The following is a 20,505-nucleotide window of genomic DNA, read 5'->3' as shown; positions in this document are numbered from 1 at the left end:
CCATCCTATGCTGCCTAACTACTCTTTCCCCTGCCACCACTTTACAGTCTCCAATCTCCTTCAGACTGGCCCTTCTACATAAGATATAATTACCTGTGTGCATCTTCCTCCAGTCTTGTATGTCATCCTATGCTCCTCCCTCTTGTTAAAATACATATTCACCACAGCCCTGTCCATCCTTTTCGCAAAATCCACTACCATCTGACCTTCTGCATTCTTTTGCTTAACACCATACCTACCCATCACTTCCTCATCCCCTCTGTTCCCTTCACCAACATGCCCATTGAAATCTGCTCCAATCACTACTGTCTCACCCCTTGTTACAGAGGTCACTACTTCATCCAACTCACTCTAAAATTTTTCTTTCTCATCCATTGCACACCCAACTTGTGGAGCATATATACTAACAACATTCATCTTTACACCATCAATTTCCAGTTTCATAGACATCACCCTGTCTGACACTCTTTTCACCTCCAAAACACTCTTAGCATACTGTTCCTTCAGGATAAACCCTACACCATTTCTCCTCCCATCCACACCATGATAAAACAATTTGAACCCACCTCCGATATACCTAGTCTTGCTCCCCCTCCATCTGGTCTGTTGCACACACTATATACCAACCTTCCTTCTGTCCATCATATCAGCTAGCTCTCTCTCCCTATACCACTCATACTGCCAAAATTCGAAGTTCTGACCCTCACTACCACAGTCCTAGCCTTTACCTGCCTTTGGGCATGCCTTGCCCCTCTTCTCCTTTGGCCAACAGTAGCCCAGTTTCTGCCAGCAGCACTGGTGGTGGTCGTTGTCAACCCAGACCTTGACCGATCCAATATGTTTATCTGTTCTATTGTCCACATGTATGATTTGGCAAAGTTTTACGCCAGATGCCCTGTCTGACGCAACCCTCCCCATTTATCCGGGCTTGGGAGTGGCACAAAGAAATGCACTGGCTTGTGCATCCCCAGTGGCTAGGTTGCATTTCCTGATATAATAATAATGGAAAGGCAAAGATAAAAATGGCAGGGTTCATCTCTAATAAGTTGTATTTGAACAGAAGAATCAGGGTGTCCTCTTTCCCCTTTGTTATTTGCGTTATATTTAGAACCATTGACAAAGAAAATAATGGATTCAGTAATTTAAGGATATAATTGGTATGGTATTCAAGAAAAGTTGGCTTCATTTGCAGATGATATTATTTTGTACCTGATAGAACCCAAAAGGATATCTCAGTGTTTTGGAATATTCTGAGACCCGTTTTTTTTTTTTTTTTTTTTTTTTAGGTTAAAAAATTAATGAGGTTAAAACAAAGGCTATAAACTATGTGCCCACCCAATAATTGGTCCAGCAATATCGATATTTATGGGGACATGATAAAATGAAAGATTTAGGAGGTTGGGATATAAAGAATTCTGTTATGACAGCTTAAGGATATGTGAGAAGAGAATAAACAAAAGATAATACAAAAACTTAGAAAACTGAAACTCTTGCCTGTGGATGCAAGCAATAGAAATGCTTTTAGTCCCTTTAATTCTACTTGCATGTCAGGCATATTTTTATCAATGAGAGAAGTTGTGGACAGTAATTATCTGTGGGGGAAGAATGCACGGGCCAAGTGGGATAATTTCGTCCTTGCAATAGAACAATAGAATAAGGTGATTTAAGATAACCTGATTTGAAGGGATATTTTAGAGCTACACAGTGTAAAGCATGTGTATATATATATATATATATATATATATATGTATGTATATATAAAAACAAGCAGAAAGCTAAAATAAATTGTGGATAGGAATGATGATGAAGCAAGGGGAAAATCAAGAAATAATGAGAGTGTGGGATTTTAGATGCAGATCCTTAAGGAGAATGACAATAATCACACAGAATATTTTATATATATATATATATATATATATATATATATATATATATATATATATATATATATATATATATAAACTAGCAGAAGGTATTGTAAGAATTATGCCAGCACAGGACTGGGGAAAGGAAATTCTGTTGATAGGGATGACTGCAGTTAGGGTACAGAAAATAGGTAAGAGCGGGATGAAATTTACTGTAGGAAGCTGTCAAGGGAACTAATGTATTAGGAACAAATAATTAGAAAAGGAAAGGTAATAAAATGGATAGAGGCTACACAGACATTTGGACTGCAGGCTAGAGGCTGCCTTCCCTATCAGAGATTGATATCAGAGTATTGGCAAAGTGAAAGGGATAGTGAGTGGAATCCTAAGTGAAAGACCTGCTGTGGTAGAGAATTTGAATCTAGAACAGAAGCTTTTGTTAAAAGAGGGATAATTAGTAGGGCATATAAAATGTTGCACAATTACTATAGGAAGCAATCAGAGGAGGCTGGAAAAGATTGGAAAGAGAGATGCAATAAGCAATTGACAAGGAAACAATGAGAGGACATATGTTTGGCTCCCAAGCATAAAACAAAGTCTAGAACATATAGGATTTTTGATTGGAAATGCTAAGGTATTTTTATACCATAAGCAGTCTCCAAATAATTTTTCCTCAGGTAGATAGCAAATATTGGAAGTGTGATGGGGATGAAAGAGGTAACTGGGGACATATTTTTGAGGAGTGTAATGGGTTTGCAGACCTTAAAAGTTCCTACAGAGTACATTGTTAGAAGTATTGGGTGAGCAAATAGGTATAACAAAGGAAATGATTTTCTGAGCTGCAGTACAGGATCTGAATTTTTAGACATCGTAATGCCTTCTTAGGTTTAATTTTGGTGGCTGACAAAAAAACAGTTACTAAAAAATGGAAATCAAAATCTAAACCAACTGTGAATATTGTAACAGAGGTAAAAGAACTGGAAGTGGTGTCTTTAGAAAAGTGTATGGACAAATTCCATAGAAAAAATGTAAAATGTGGGAACAATACCTGTAGAATAATGTTTTAGGGGAGTAAAGCTGAAGGGAAGGCAGAAATTGATCAATTTATATAATGCTGGATTGGTGATAATTGTAGAATAGAACATGCATGACATATAATGTTTATAACTATGAACATGTTAACATGGATTGTTTTTCTTTTTTTATAAATGTAAGTTTGCCTGTGTCTTAAGTGATAATTCAATAAATATGTTAAATGCTTGCACAAACACTTCCAAGAAAAAATTCTACACCTTCTGGGCTTTGTGTTGCTTACCTGGAAACCATACAGATGTCCTCCCATTGTTTCTTTGTAAATTGCCTTTCCAGTCTCTGTAACATCCTCTGATTGATTCTTATAGTTGTCATGCAGCATTTTATATACCCTACCTTTTTAACAGTAACTTCTGCGCTACACCTGACTGAAAACCAGCGGCGGTCTTTCATTTAGCTTTCCCGTATCCTCTTCTCTTTGTCTATACTCTGAAATCAATCCCTAATACGAAAGGCAATCTCTATCTTGTATTCCAGGTTTTGGTTTGGTCTCATACAAATCTGTTGCTTTCCCTCTCTAGTTATTTGATCCTAATACACTGGTTCATTTTCCAATCTGCTCCAGTAAATTGCAGCCCTCTCTTGTCTATTTTCTGTACCTCTGTTTGCAGTCATGCCAATTGGCAAAATCGTATTTCTTCATTTGTGTGTTTTGCTGTTTTATGAATATAGTAATGTTAAGTTGTCTATCTCGCCTTCATTCTTGCTATATGTGTATATATATATATATATATATGTGTGTGTGTGTATATATATATATATATGTGTGTGTGTGTGTGTTTGTGTGTGTATATATATATATATATGTGTGTATATATATATATATATATATATATATGTGTGTGTATATATATATATATATATATATGTGTGTGTGTGTGTGTATATATATATATATATATATATATATATATATATATATATATATATATATATGCGCGCACACACACATATATATAAACACTGTATCATCCTGGTTTAAAATTGAAATGGGTGTATATGAAGCTGAGTCTGAAGGGTCTTTACCCTTTTGGGTAATACAACCACTACATCCTTTTCCAAGATGCTGGTGCTTTCCCCTTTTAAAATACTTTTAAACAGAATCTTCCAGATTTTTATCAATTTTTTTCCTTCTAAACTTACATGGGATTACCATCTATTCCTTGAAACTTTCCTATTGATTAATTACAAAAAGCAGTTACTATAAAGCTGAAATCCAGATCTAAACCAACTGTAATTGAAATACTGAATATTTTAAAAGAGATGCAAGAACTAGATATGGGATTTTTAGAAAAGGCAAAGAATAAATTACCTAAAAATAAATGGAATTTGTGGGACCAGCACATACAGCATAATGTTCAGGAGGAGGAGTGAGGTTTAAGAGAAGGCAGGAATTGAGCAAATTAATTGTTAAAATGAAAGAAAATATGTATGTAATGTGTAACGCACAAACATGACAAATGTTTTTCTTTTCCATTAATGTATATACGCCTATGTCTTAGGGGATAGTTTAATAAAGGTGTTTAAAAAATTTGAAGTTGGCCTATGTGAAGCTGGGTCTGAAGGATATTTACCATCTTTGGGTAGTGCATCCAGCAGTACTTTCTTTCAAGATGCTGGTACTGTCCCTTTTTTAAGCAATGTTAACAAAACCTTCAGATCTTTATCGCTTTCTTGCATTCTAATTTCCAGACTTCCACAGGAATACCATTTGTTCATGGAGATTTCACTATTGATTGATTATACATCACCATTTGTGTCTCATCTGACTGGTGATTTGATTCTTTGTTCTTTTCTAGTTTTGAATTTACTGCTGTTTCTCCGTAATTTTTGAAGGTTTTCCCAGTTTTTGTTTCAGGATATGCTAATTTGCATTGTTTCTAGGTGCTATTATAACCACTCTTTTTTTTCCCTTTATCCAAGCCTTTGTACTAGTCCTGTTTCTGTGTTGTCTACAGAAAGGCATGTTTTTTAGAACTTATGCGAGTTTCATATAAAATGTTGTTTGTCCTTAATTCCATAGTCTGCCTCTGCTGCCTGCTCGAACCCAGATACATGCTGTTGGCCTGCCATGTGTTACTTCCTTGAATATTCCTAAGCATAAGCATGAGTGCCGAAAGGCAGAGAGTTTCAGAAGGAAAATTAAGTTGGAAAGAAATAGAAATTTACCCACTCATATACTGGTAATGCTAAACCACTTCATCCAAAAGATATCAGTCAACACAAACAAGACCTATTATAGATAGAGGGTACTGATAGTCCCCTACCTTTGGAGCATGTTTCACTCACATTTATTTCCTTCACGTTCTGCTTTGTCCATTGGATGGATACTCAGAAATATGCTGTTGCATGTAGCCTTATGGCTCAGCAGGGTAGCAAATCCAGTCACTAAACTACCTGGGTACTGTAGCTAGGCTGTATTCTATTGTTGGTCAAGCCACTGGACTGTTAAAAACCTATAGCCTGTGAACACTAGTAGTGATGATGGTGCTTCAACACTGGTGACTTGTGTTTGGTAGCAAGAGTGCATTTTTGCCAGGTTGGTTTAGAATATATGTATCAGACAAGTTTACTTATCAGGTGAGTGCATTGATAGCAAAAGTGATATTCTAACATCAGGGTGTGAAGCTACTTGAGGATGCTGAATTATAAATGGTATTTCCTTGCAGTGCTGCAGTAATGGGTGCTCAGAAAGAGAAGATGTTTTTTTTTTTGATTGATGAAAACTTTTGGCATTAAATGTCTATCCTGTATTGCTGTCATTAAAGTGAACCCAAACACCTTACTGTAAATATGTAATAAATAAATGTCTATGTATGGTGTCCATTTTCCTTTTTTTGTGTAATTAAAGTTACTGTGGGAGGTAGCAGATGTTAGTTAATGGCCTAGTTTGTAAATCTATACTGAAATAAGTAAACCAACTTTTTTTTTTACATATAGGTGTGTAGTGGAAGCTGAGAATTTTGAAGAGCGAGTTGCTGTCTTTGGGCGAATTATTGAAATTTTGCAGGTTTTCCAAGAGTTAAATAACTTCAATGGCGTACTGGAAATAGTTAGTGCAGTGAATTCTGTGCCAGTATATAGGTTGGACCACACCTTTGAGGTAAGCAAAGCATGTGATTGTTTCAGTAGAATCTTACCATTTTTTTCCTAAGTAATGCAACTCTTTCACAAGTGGTGGAACTGAATTAATCATGATTTTTTTACAGATTATTTTAAGATGGTTACTTCTACGTGTAAATAAAATGGAATAACCTGTAAAAATGTAATTGTTATCCATCGTGACTGCATAGATTTGCTGTAGTTTTTTCCTGTCTTGTAATTTGACTCAGTCTGTGAAATAGCAAACTTTGTATTTTTTCTATTTTTGTATTATTGTAGTAATTAATGTTTTTGCATCAGTCATTCTAAAGTGCAGGTCTTATTTTAATGGACTTTATCTGGTATGTTAACTGCTAGAACATCTTTCCAGAGCCCATTTACATGCAAGTCTGTCATCCTTAGAGGAGGTTTTTTTTTTTTTTACACCTGATTGATAGGATGTGTGCCAAGTTTAGGGGACTGCCTAAGGCAGACATTTTCATAGCTACTGCTCAGTTTGTATCTTTTCTGTAGGAGCTCACAGATCTCCACAATAACCTAGTCAGTGAATCGCTTGGATGGTTTGTCTTGGAAAATTTAAATGCCTGGGCAGATGACGAGACCAGTGAACTTACCACAGAGTTTATAAATTTATTTGAAAGCCTCTTTCACTCATGTTGCTTCCACCATTTCACATAAATGTTGGATACTCCTTAACATTTTTTTTTCTAACTTTGTTTGGAAATCAAGCACTTGACTGTGGAACAGTCCCTTAGTCAAATGACTACATTTTTTTATGTTGTACTCAGTCTTCCACAGTAATATCGCTTGTTAAAAGCTGGTGTGTTGTGGAGATTTGTGAAATGTAATAAGTGGTGTTGCATTACCCCTGCTTGACCAGATCTTTAGCATGACAATGAAATGTTCCCATTTTGGTAATTTTGATATATAACATAACTGGCATATTGAATATACTATTTGTCATGAACCACTGTTTAATCATGAGCGCCTGACAATGCAGAGAGCTGAATTACTGTGGTTCAGTGGTGCAAGGTTCAGTTCTGTCAACCTCCATTGCCTAACTCTGTGATTGAGCAAGTCACTAAACCAGACACTGCCCCTGGGCTGAGTCTGAAAAAGGTCCATGGAGATCAGTGCTCTACTTTAGAAAACAAATACAAATAAAATAAAAAAACAAAGGCTAGTATACCACCACAGAAGGTTCTTAAAAAATCTGTAGACCTATAACTGTACTGTATACCTCCCAACATCATTCATAATTGCATGTTATTTTCTTTATAATACCTTATTGTATTAATATATTATGTATATGTAATATCATGTCATGAATATGATTATATTTGCCTTTGTGCAGGATGCAACTGAATCATAGGAAATATAAACCTGTTCAACCAGAGGGTCATGTGCGCCTTGCCAATAACCACCCTCAGGCTCTGCCAACCTTTTCAATGAGAACAAGGCCTGTTAGTCCTGGAGTGCATTTTAGGATACCCATCCAGTTGTCTAAACTATGTCTGAAGACCAGTAGAGAATCTTAATCGCTTGACATACAAGGGTAATTTATTTCAGAGCAAAGGGAGGCACTTAGGTGATGAATCTATCTCTTCATTTAGTTTTATTTATTCCCTGATGTAGATTGAGATCTCTTGTTCTAGTGTTGGCTTCATTGTTTGACACACTGAGAAAAAAGGAGGTCTCAGATAATGGGATCCATGAGAGCATAGGAAGGAAGCCTGCAAACATTTGACAACATTAACGGAACAATTATGATCTGCTGTTGGTGGGTCTTGATGGAGCGAAAGCAATCAACAGAGAAAGCTAGGATTTTATGAGTCAGGCAATGGAAGCATTTGCATTTCCTGATACAATAAGTTTAAGTAGAAGTATATATTAGGGATAGGAGGCAAAAATCAAAGGGAGGTACTCTGGTGGTATGTGTCTGAGCAGAGGAACTAGGCAGGTGTATCCTCTTTTCCTTTGTTGTTTGCATTTAGAACCATTCACAAAGAAAGTAACAGATTTAGAAATTTAAGTATATAATTGGTATGGTGTTCAAGAAAAGTTGGCTTTATTTGCAGATGATATTATTTTGTATCTGATGGAACCAAAAACAGACATCTTGGTGTTGTGGATCATTCTGAGACAGTTCCATTTTTTGGGGGATATAAAATTAATGAAGCTAAAACACAGACTATCGTTATAAACTATGTACCCACAAGCAGTAAAAATATTTTAGTCCCTTTTGTTTTATACACAGGTTAGGCATATTTATATCAACCAGAGAAGTTGTGGATACTGATTTATAAAGAGTTGAAGGATTTTATCTGTGAGAGGAAGATGGCAAGAGTTAAGTGGGATAAGTTGATCCTCCTAATAGAACAAGAAGGTTTAGGATTACCTGATTTGAAGGGATATTTTAGAGCTACACAGTTAAGGCTGTTACACACCACACAATCAGAAAGCTACAATTCAATGTAGAAAGGGATGGTGATGAAGCAGGGGGTACTTCAGAAATAAGAAAATACTGGAATTGTGGGCGCAGATCATTAAGGAGAATACCAACAGTCATACAGAATATTATATTCATAAAGTAGCAGAAAGTATAGAACTAAGCCAGCACAGAATGGAGAAAGGAGATTCTGCTAATATTGGATGAGTACAATTAAAGGTACAAAAAAAAGGCAAGAGGGGGCTGAAATTTACTGCAGGAAGTTGGCTAAGGAACCTACGATTCAGAACAAATAATCACAGAGGGAAGGGTAATAAAGTGAGAAGAGGCAAGGAGACTTTTGGATTGCAGGCTAGTGATTACTTTCCCCATCAGGGATTGATGTCCTAGACAAAGAGAAAGGAATTGGGGAACCAGAATGAAAGACCTGCACTGGTTAAGTTTTTAGTAGAATCTAGAACAGAAACTGCTATTAAAAAGGACAAAGGGCATATAAAATATTGCATGATAACTGTAGGAATCTATCGGAAGAAGTCAGAAAAGATTGGGGAAGAGATTAGAAAAGCAAATCACACAGAATCAATGGGAGGACATGCATCTGGCTCCCAGATATGAAACAAAATCTAGAAAATGGAGGGTTTTTGCTTGGAAGTGTTTACATAGATACTTCCATACTTTAAGCAGACTCCAGAGAATTCTTCCTCCAGTAGATGGCAAATGTTGGAGGTGTGAAGGGGAAGAAGGAGGTACCTGGGATTATATCTTCTCAAAGTGTAACGAGTTGGCAGACTTGAAGTACTCCGTCAGGAATACTGGGTGAGCATATGGGTATAACTAAGGAAGTAATATTTTGAGCTGAGATACAGGATCTGAATAGACATTTTAAGGGCTTGTTAGGTTTAATTCTGGTGGCTACCAAAAAAAGCAATTACTGTAAAATGGAAGTCAGAGTCTAAGCAAACTGTACTTGAAGTAGTAAATATTGTAACAGAGATAAAAGAACAGGACGTATGAACTTTAGAAAAAGTGAGGAGTAAATTACATAGAAAAAAATGGAAAATGTGGAAACAATACATGAAGAATAATGTTTTGGAGGTGGAATGAGGTTTAAGAAAAGGCAAAACTGAACAATTTATGCAGTGTTGCTGTGATTATATGGTATAAAACAATATACATGACATATAATGTTTGTAAATGTGAACTTGTTAATATGGTTTTATTACTTTAATGTAAGTTTTCCTGTGTCACAAGTGATAATTCAGTAACTAATGTCTTTCAGCTTTTCCCAGTTAGGGGTCACCACAGCAGAACTCTGGTCCGCTAATGATTGGCAGTGGATTTGTACGGTGCCAAGGTGCCAGTCTGATGCCCAACCTTCAAAGATAGCACACCCATCCACATACGCACCTACCTGCATGTCTTTAAATGTCATTCGACCGCTGGGAGGACATACAGACTCAGCGCTCCAGCTTAGAGTCGAACTGGAGAACCTCTTGCTGTGAGGCGACAACGCTAAATATGTTAAAAAAAGAGTGATTCTAGCCTTTCCAGATAGCTAAGATTTTTGGAGCCTGGAATTTTTTGTTACAAAGCTGTACGGTCTTTCGAGTTTTTTTGGGGTTTTTTTTTTTGGTATGTCTAGTCTAGAGAGATACATGTCAAAGGGTGCATTATATTCTGTAATGACTCTAATAACGGCAGAGTAAAGGAGATCAATAACTTTCTTTGTTTGGAAACTATTCCCTTGGAGATTAGTTGTGATATATAGAAGGACGTCCTGATTATGGTTGCTACTTGATGAAGAGAGTCCTTGGGCCAGGTCACACAACCGGGTAACAGAGTTACAAGTACACATACCTGCATGCATAATAAAGATATACATACATGAGGACATATTTAGTATGGATATGCACTGTGCTGCCTACCAGGTAGAATTCTGATATACGTTGATAGCTTATTTGTCCAGTGAAATTTCTCCTGCAGCTCGTTTGACAGCACTTTTTTCCCCCAAGTGGTGGATGGGCTGTGTCTTCTAGCCTGTCTTGCTGCTTGGAAATGTTTTTGCTGCCTGCCATTGTGAGGGTACTACATTTTTCACAAGCAGGGTAGGTTGCTAAGATCATTGATTTTTTTTTCCCTAAGAGTGCAACAGATGAGAAGTGCAATGAATCTATGCTTGTTTTGCTGGGCTGTTTAATTATGCTCATTATGATATCATCACAGGAGTGTTTTTTTGTTGTTGATTTAATTGCACTTTGTATTTTAATAACTGGGTTGGTTTTAGTTGGACTAGACTAGCAAAATCTTTCTTGGGGGTACTTGGACCAGTCATTCTCCATGTTATCCATTAATCTTTAAGGTGGTGTCCTTTCCGGTTATTTTAAAAGGGGCATTGTTCACTAGCAGCTTTAAAAAAGTCATCTTTGAATCTGAACTGTTTCAAGAATTATCACACAATCTCATATTATTCATTTACGGTAAGGTGTTTATGCAGCTGTTTTCTCATCTATCTTATGACCTCATTGACTGACATCAATCCTGATTTAGCTCTCAACATAGTACAAAAACAACACTTATTTGAGTTTTGATTGACCTCCTTATAAGTCAAGTTGAATGGTTGCCTTTGATTTTCATCTTCCTTTATTTCAGGGCAATGTCTGACGATGTAGATCATGGTAATGAGGTTGAGCATCTTAAAATCAACTATAGTTTCTTTTCAGTAGTGCTTGGCTTCTTTGTCTCTTCCCTACTGGTCCACTCCCAGAGGATTGTGATAGGTTTACATTTGTATAATATCTGCTCTGTGGAATGTGGGATTTCAGCCAGTTCAGTTTTGGCAACCTTGTTATTTACAATGTATTTGCTACTCCTGAGATGGATTCTTAGAGCAAGATATATTTTATATCATTCTTACACTGATGAACTGATATTTAGCTTCACTGTTTCTTTAGGAAAGATTTTCACTGTTTGAAGTCCATTCTTGCTTGGCTTAGAATTGTTTGAAACTCAACTCTAGAGAGACTGAAGCAGTGCAGTTTTTGCCACTGAATGTCCATCCCATTTACATCTTCTTTGGCCCCTTATTCCACACTGGGAGGGGGGGTCGATTGGAATTTGCATCATTTGTTCTGACCCAGGTGCCAGTCTTGACAGTAGAGTGGCACTGAATAGCGATCTCCTGTCTGTGTTTCCATCTGAAAAGTATCACAGATCTGGAGCAGTATTCTACCTCTAGATCTCGATACAGTGATTCATGCACTTTTGTAGCCCTTTGCTGAGAATACTGTAATGCTGTCTACTTAGGACTGCCAAGTGGTGGTCTGGCATGACTGCCAAGAGTGCAAAATTGCACTTTGAGGTAGTTAATGGGTAGCACTCCTAGCTGTCACTTTACTTGCCTTCTGAGAGATTTGTACTTGCTTCTTTTTGCTGCCAGATCAGTTTACAAGATCTTATTAATGGCTGATAGAATTATGTAAAATATGGGTTTGCTTAACTGCAAGCAGTGCTGATGCCTTATGTTCCATCCAGGCCTTTGAAATTATATGGGGAGAGGGCTGTTAATTGTTTCAAGTGCTGGTCCTTTGGAATCCCCTGCCTTCCCTGATCAGAGCCTTTGACTTGTATGCCTCCTTTAGATGGTCCCTAAAGTGTTATCTTTTTAGAAAACTTTATTTGAATCCCAGTTGATATACCCATTTTGAATTTTGACAGCTTCTAAATATACTGGTAGAATTAAGCATTTTACATGGATTGTTATTAGGTAATCAGTCTTGCTCATCTTCAGAAACCTAGCCACACAGTGCAGATTATTTGTTTCCCCTTTTAATAAGGGTCATACAGTATAGCCCTAGAGTAAATATATGCCTCTCCATCCTCTCTTCAAGGTTTATTTTGAAGAGAAGTCAAGAGCTGCTTTGTTTAATGTGATTATTTATGATTATTTATGATACCAGTGTGTACAATAGCACTGAAGGCCTATGCCAGATCAGGGTAGCAATATATAATATATAATTTATCACGGGCATTTGACACCAAGATTTCCTAGTTAGTGTATTACAGCTAGATTTTAATGCTCAGATCATTACCCTTGGTAGCAGAATGTTTTTTTTCTTGTATCTTTTGCAGTGTTACATCAGTACTTTAAAATGCAAACTGCAACAATGTCCCGAACATGGGAAAAGGTGGTAAAAATACTTTATTGTAAAATGGTTTAGCATTTTCGTCCGTACGCATTTCTTGGATTTTTTCAGAACTAATGTGAAGGAAAATCACTCTTCCTATTAAAACTTCCTGGTAACGACAGTAATTATCTTAAAGGCACATAGCCTGTTTATTCATTTTAAATGCACGAGTACCATAAAATAAATAATTATGGTATCTGCTTGTCTTTCGGCTTTTCCCGGTTAAGGGTCGCCACAGCGGAACTCCGGTCCGCTAAATAATTGGCAGTGGATTTTACAGTGCTGAGTTGCCAGCCCGATGCCCAACCTTTAAAGAAGGCACACCCATTCATGCACGCACCTACCTGCATGTCTTTAAATGTCACTCGACCGCGGGGAGGACATTCAGGCTCCACACAGAAGGTGCTCCAGCCGAGAATCGAACGGGAGAACCTCTTGCTGTGAGGTGACAATGCTAACCGCTGCACCACCGTGGCCCACATCTAATACCTAAAATTAGAACAAAATATATTAACATTGTTATAATACAGTACCCTATCTAGTAAATCGTATAATCCAGCTAAAAAAGAAAACCTCATTACAATTCATACATCACTTAAACGGATAAAACCTAGTCATGTACAAAAATGCACTAACTTAAATGAATAATTCAGTGCATTACAAACCATGCTTTAAAATTATAAAAAATAACCACTGATACAAATATACTTTTCCTTAAGCAATTCCGCAAGTCCATAGCTCTTGGGTTTTAGCACAGTTGTAATAGAAACATTCTCATTTAGACCTGGAGGGTCTTGTGAATTTAGACAGAGTTGCCACCATAATTCCCTTGATTCAGGGATAGTTTCCCATGGGCTGCCCCTAGTGTTTGGGATAACCTTTTCCAAAACCCCAAATCTAAATGAGTTGTGATCTATGCAAGCAGTTTTATGTTTGTGCATTATTCATATTCATTCTACGAATATTGTAGTTATTCTTATAAATACGCTTATTTAAGGACGTATCGGTCTTACCTATATAGAATGCTCCACAGGGGTCACATATGACAATATAAACCACTCCTGTAGAAAGACAATTACAGAAGTCGGCAAATTTAACTATCATACAAACCTCACTCAATCTGACGGACTCCCTTTCCAGTATAAATGAATACTGCCTACATTGTCCGTATTATCTTTGCTATATACAAGCCTGTATTTATTTCTAACGATTGTTCAACATTTTATATACCCATGCAAGCTATGTACATGCTCTGTTCCTAAATGATGCCTATGTAAGCTATTGTAAAACTTTTTCTTTCCTGTATTTGCATTTACCTATATTTTGTATTCCATCTGATATTGTGTAACTATATTTATGTACATCAAAACTGGTGTTAAATGTAGAGCATGTCTCTCCTGGACCACTGCTGAAAATGGGTTTTATCCCAGTTGAACTTTCTTAGTAAACAAAGATAGATAAATAAATTCAATAAATAAATAAATAAAATAGCTTTACTTTCTTGTACATAATAGTTGATTATATTCATTGAATGTTTATCATTGTTTTAGTACTATTGCATGTTTGAATTTTTTCCCTATGCCTGTATGTTGTCTTTGTTTTCTTGGTTCAGTCATGGGGGGAAAGGGTCTTTACACCAGTTCACTTACCCAGTTAACAAATGTTAAGTAAGTAAATAAGTACATACGTAAATAAATAAGTAAATATTGTTGTTTATTACTTTATTTACTCTCTCTATAAAAAGTTCAACAGGTTCAGTATACAGGAGCTACCCTTCATAAATCCAGATTGGTTGCTATTAAGGGAACATAGGCTACCCATGTCATTATTTGTGAGCTACTTTATAATTTAGTCTGTTGTTTTTTTTTTTTTTATAGAACTGGTGAGAAAATAAGTCTGTAGTTAACCTGGGTGGGAGGTGGGACCACTCTTTTGTATGTACACCACTGTAGTTCTTCTGTGGGCTTCAGGCAAACATCATGGAGAGGCTGTGGGTGTATAGATTTATGAAGGGGTCATTTATGCTGTGTTTAACACTATCTAGGAGACTTGTAAAGTTCCATGTTGCTAGTAATTTGTTCTTGTATACAGCATTTATGACTTATTATGGGGTAAATTGTGGATTGTCAAGAGCAAGTGTGTAGTGGGAGTTAAGCAGGGAGAAAAGATTGGGATGAAACTGTAGCTAAATTTAACTGTTCGTATATTGACAATGTATTTTGCGGATGAGAAAGTTAATTTCATTAGAAATCTGCTCAGTACACCTTTGGGTATTACAGAGATTCCTAACATAATTAGAGAAGGCATTAGGATTACTTTAGAGGAGATTTTAAATATTTAGCTTGTACTTTACTAGGCAGGATTGCCATCTGAGTGTGGAAATTTAAGTTTGTTCCATATGGTTAGGATTTTCTTTTTTGTTTTATGGTTAGTTTATTGCAGGATTCCGTCATAGGAGCTTATTCATAGATATGCTGCCCCACTTGTGACAAATGGGGACAGAATTATCTATGCAAGAATTGAGGTGGGAAAAGATGTTTGTGGTACAAGTGCCTGCTTCAGTGAATGAGTCTCCAAGGGGAAGAGAGATTTTAAATTACATAATGTCATCTTTTAGGGCAGAGATATTGGTCTTAGAGTAGTCCCAGAAAACTGGTGGTGGTGCTTGTAGATTTGAGTTGGGTTGGGTTCTGAGGGAAAATGTGATGTTCAGGTGCTCTATTTTGACCATGGATAGGGAGACTTTTGGTATACAGCAGATTGGTGTAATATTGGTATCAAATGGGTTGGTGCCTCTAGTGGGGGAAGGCACTCTTTGAGCCAGGGAACTGGGAATTAATAAAGTTTAAGAAGTGCTGTGAAGGTTTGTCATTTGTGTCAAATGAGTGTCTAGACAGGTAGTTGAAGTCACCCAAAATTTCTTTGATTGGTTCATTAAATTTAAGTCTCCAGTTAGTCTAAGTAGGTATTGTGGGTAGTGCAAGATGTAGATGGGGTTCTATAATTTGTAGTGATATAGAAATTTAACTTATTTTCTGATGCTAAGATATCTAGAAGTTCAAGATCATTGTCATGCAGGATTTCTCATGAGGCAGTAGGGTTCCAGAAGAATACAAGTAAATTGCTGCCATCTCTGGAAGGTCCGAACAAGAGAAAGGCACTAAATTCAAGAAAAGGAGTGTTTTCACAACATTTGAACCATGTTTTGGTGACTTCACAGATGTGTGTAATCCAGGGTCAGGAAGGAAACAAAATTAGTAGTTTCTTGTTTAGACTTCTAGTATTAAGCAGTGCCCTGTTTAAGCAGGTGTAATGTGAAGTTGTTAATTTGGAAGAGTCAGAAGACTAACTTTGCCTCAAAAACCACTGTAGTAGTAGAAAGTATGTCAGTCCTGTGAGGAGGGGTACAAATCATCCTTGCTGAAACAGATAGAGCTGTCCACCATGTCCTGACACATATTGAATCACCCTGCAGTGACATCAATTATATAGCCAATAAGTCCATTACTTTCTGTTTATATTTTGGCATTATTTGCAGTAGTGGTGGTATGCTGTTCAGGGCTAGCCTTTTCCCAGACTTTCTTGCATTCACATCGTGCATGACCATGTGTCTCTTCACCCCCACCAGGGCTGTATGCCTAAGATCTCATGTGGGAAGTTTTTAGACTGGGTGTGTATATTTCAGAAACTGATTTAAGGGTCCTAATTATATCCCAAATCATATCCAACAAAATGTAACTGACCAACATTCTGTCCTTGCCCATCCTGTTGAGACGGATGTGTATCTGACAGTTGACTCACTTGTGATAAAGGCATTGTCTTGTGTTGCAACATGCTCAGGTTCCCTTATAGGCTTGTATATGCCACCTGGTTGAGCCATGTTTGGGGTGGTATTAGTTGATGTAACCGTTTGTGTGTGTTGTGTTTAGAGGGAATAGAAAAGTGTAGAAGTCAATTGAAAGTATGAGATGGGGTAATTTCTTATTATAGGACTTATCAGAGAAGTGAGTCTAACAGAGTAAGTGTGGATTATAATGATCAGCTTCTCTTGTACTCCCAGATCTGTAGATGTTTGTGTTTGCACTCTGCACTGATTCAGCATGTTTTGTGGTTTTTTTTCTTTTCTCAGTGGATGTGTGACATTGAAGTTAGTCTGTATAAGAGGTGTGGAGGGCAAATCTCCCATATGGTGGTGCACAGGGGGCTTCCCCCATTCAAACACATTTTTTATGATATATTTGCTGTGGAGAAGGTTTTCTATCATATGAGTTTTTGTTCAAATTTGTTTGAGCATTTGGGATTCAGACAAATGACATAGACCTGTTTTAAGAGATAGTGGACGCAGGGGTGAAGATAGATGTGTGAATATGCACCTGATGTCTCTGTTGGTTTATGTTATCCCTAGGCGGCTTTTTTATGGATTTTTCCAGACTTCAGCATATGTGAGTTTTATTTTACTGTACTGGAATGCAAGTATGCTGTACATTTGCATTCTTATGGAGAGTCAGCTTCCAATGTCAGCAAATATGTACACCTCTCACAAATGGTGTTTAGAGTAATGGAAAATGATTGTCATGTGCCTAAGGCAGTTGTTACACTGCCTGGTGCTTGCAGATTTGCAGCAGACTGTGGTTTTATGGTGGGTGAAATTCAGTGTAGAGCAAGGAAGGGCAGATAGCTTATACCTTAAGAGGAGAGATGGATGTATCCTGTATTGGGTTGCCTTCAAAAGGAGCAGAAGGGGGGGGTCACTAAGAATGACTTAGAGCAATTAGATATGCAGAACAGACCACTAGTCTTAACAGTATCCCAACGACCTAGTCAGAATTGTAGAAAAGCACCACCTACACCTATACAAGGGTACTATGATAAAAGATACCACAATACCAGAATGCCAAGAACTGTAGCACTTTCCCCTCATCTCACAAAAAGGATGGCTAAAGCAGTTCAAGATGAAAACCCACTAATGCAGTTACAGTAGTCTCAAAATCAGCAGTAAATGAGATCAGTCACTTCCCACCTGTAATGGGCATGGTCATGAGGTCAAATCCAGTGCTCTGAATGTGGTCCAGAAGTTGTATTATGCAGTTTAGTACAGCCCGGTCAGTAGACACTCATTCTCAAAACAAGTTCAAATACAAATAGTCAGTTGAAACAAATTCTTTTTAAGCAACCTGTATCAGCTAGACATATACAGCACAAAAGCAGTTTTCCCTCCTCTCACCAGAGAAATTGGTGTTTCTATGTCACTTATTTTTTCTCATTTGAGATGTTGATTTTTTTTCTTTTAATTGTAAGATACTTAGATAATGAACATTTAAATACTGTAATTAAATGAAAATGCTTTATTGCTGTTGCTAAACTTTGAACAACCTCACAAGAATAAAACCTTGCCATAAAAGTAGGCAAAAGTATAAGTTGCTATTTATAAGCACTGTGAAAAATTTCATAGCTAAAAAAGAAGTAAAAACACAGCAGCAGCTTTAATGATAAGGAAATTTTGTCTTAGCATATTAAAACAAACCTTGTGTCTAAATACCAAATGAAGAAACTAAGGAAACTGAATGAGAAAAGAAGCAGAAAGTAGTGTCATGAAATAGTGGTGTGAATGACCAGAGTTTTGTGCAGGAAGTGAACTTATTTCTCACTGTAGTGTACAGCTCTGTGAAGACTATACTAAAAAAAAAAAAAAAAAATTCCTTATATGAAATTGAAATGCCACCATTTGTCTGGCTGCAGCCAGATTGCAATTGCAGCTCTTCCTATCAAGAAAAACTGTAGTGTTGCGTCAAGTCTTTGTCAGAGGGCTAAAGGCTAATAGAAAAAATAGTATAACTGTACAAGAAATACACTACTTTATATTTGAAAAGCTGTGAAACATTAAAATTGTGATTTAATAGAAATTAAGCAAAAATGATATTCTAAAAGAGATGTCAAATCACATCATGACTTCTTAAAACATGGATTTTAAACTCGAGTCCTGCAGGCCCACCTAATGCAGTGCACAGAGGTGTTTCATTCATTCCTTCATTCTCTGATTACCCACTTTATCCTGTTAAGGGTTTTGGATTATTTGCATGCATTGTGGGTCTGATTAAGGTAAGCATATAATCAGAAAATGAATGAATTATAGAATCCTCCTTCTTACATAGTAACAGGACATGGTTAGTCATTTCATTTTCTGCTACTTTTTGAGGTGTGCACTAGAGACTGGTAGAGCAAAGCAGCAGATGTTGGCACTTGCTCAGTATGTCATTAGGTGCAAGTTCTTCCAATTTTCATGTTTTGCAAGTATAGGGGACCATTTGCATCTGTGGCCAATGGTAACACTGCATACTACCAACAGCAGTAATTCATTCTTTTTTTATTTAGTGATTATGGTGATTAGGATTGGTGTTAACACTGCACACTGCCGACAGCCGTGATCCATTCTTTTCATTTTTATTTAGTAATTATGGTGATAAGGATTGGTGGGGGCAGTGAATGACAGCAGCAAGTTGAAATACATTATTGTGACCAATATTTTGTAAGATTTCTATGGATGAGGCAGTATATGTGTGAAAGCAAAGGGTAATTAACTGATCACCATAATTATGTATGTGTCGAGAGAAACAAAATGAAATATGTTATTGTGACTATTCTTTCTTTCACTACAAGCTGACATCATGTGAGCACACAATAGGTGGCTGTATTTTGAGGGGAAGGCTATGTGGAAGTACAACGCAGTTATATGATTACTGTTGAATAATCATTTATTTGGCTTTGAGGAGGCGTTATATCTTTGTTCAGCAAATTACTCAGAAATGTACAAGCAAAGTGCCTTTTTTTTTCTGAAAGGAAGCATATCAAAGCAGAGGGCAATTAATATTGGTTGGTGATGGTGTATGTGCCTGAAAGCAGCATACTGAAGTACATTACTGTGGCAGTTTTATTCATGTGGCTTATTTATAATCAAAGGCAGTGTATCCTCTCAACAGAAGTACAGTCATATGGACAGTATGTATGTGAAAGGAGCTGAAGCTAGTGTCGTATTTTAGGAACTCAGTGAAGGCACAACTGTTTTGGCTTTCAGATGTTACTTTATTATAGTCATTTCCCAACCTCTATAATGCAAATACTTTTAGATTCAATTCACAACAAGCATGCACATTGTTTTTCTTTTACTTACAGGGACAAGTATGTGGTGCAATAATCATAAATGTATTTTGCTTTTTTTGAATAAAGAACTAAAACCACTACAGTAAACTCCCTGTTATCTGTGACTCAAGCAACTGGCATTTGATTGGCTCATATGCCGGCATACGAGCCAATCAAAAATCACAAAGGGAAGCCTCTTCTGTTCAGTGCAGAACAGCCTTCTGTTCCGCATTGAACAGAAGAGGCTCCGCTTTACAATTTTTGACTGTTCCGCATTGAACAGAAGAGTCTCTGCTTTGCAGTTTTTGATTGGCTCATATGCCAGCATACCAGCCAGTCAAAAATCCCAAAGGGAAGCCTCTTCTGTTCAGTGCAGAACAGCCTTCTGTTCTGCATTGAACAGAAGAGGCTCCGCTTTACAATTTATGATTGGCTTGTATGCTGGTATACGAGCCAATCAAAAATCACAAAGCATATCTCAAGCAACCAACACATACACTTAACCGACATCTACCAATCCCCATGGGTGCTGGTTAATTGGGACTTTACTGTATATGTGATAGGACCGATAGGACCGATCCATCTTCTTGTACCTCTAGATCTCAGACAGAAAGCTGCTTTAATTGCCATAATTTTCTCACATTTAATTGTTTAATCAGTTATTGATTACAGTACA

At 37.0% G+C, this 20,505-nt stretch overlaps 1 protein-coding gene across 1 annotated transcript in view; it reads left to right on the top strand.

Annotated features, from left to right (window-relative positions):
* The window catches only part of SOS2 (SOS Ras/Rho guanine nucleotide exchange factor 2), a 2,018,564-nt gene that overhangs the window by 1,475,500 nt on the left and 522,559 nt on the right, over positions 1–20,505 (top strand). The window contains exon 16 of the mRNA XM_044074288.1: positions 5,898–6,060. Coding sequence (XP_043930223.1) covers positions 5,898–6,060 — 163 coding nt within the window. The remainder of the gene's footprint in view (positions 1–5,897; positions 6,061–20,505) is intronic.

The sequence above is a fragment of the Protopterus annectens genome, chromosome 6.part0 (genome assembly GCF_019279795.1).
Source record: "Protopterus annectens isolate FY-2018-M chromosome 6.part0, PAN1.0, whole genome shotgun sequence".
Classification (NCBI taxonomy): Eukaryota; Metazoa; Chordata; order Ceratodontiformes; family Protopteridae; genus Protopterus; species Protopterus annectens.
This window is presented reverse-complemented; position numbering and strand designations above follow the sequence as displayed.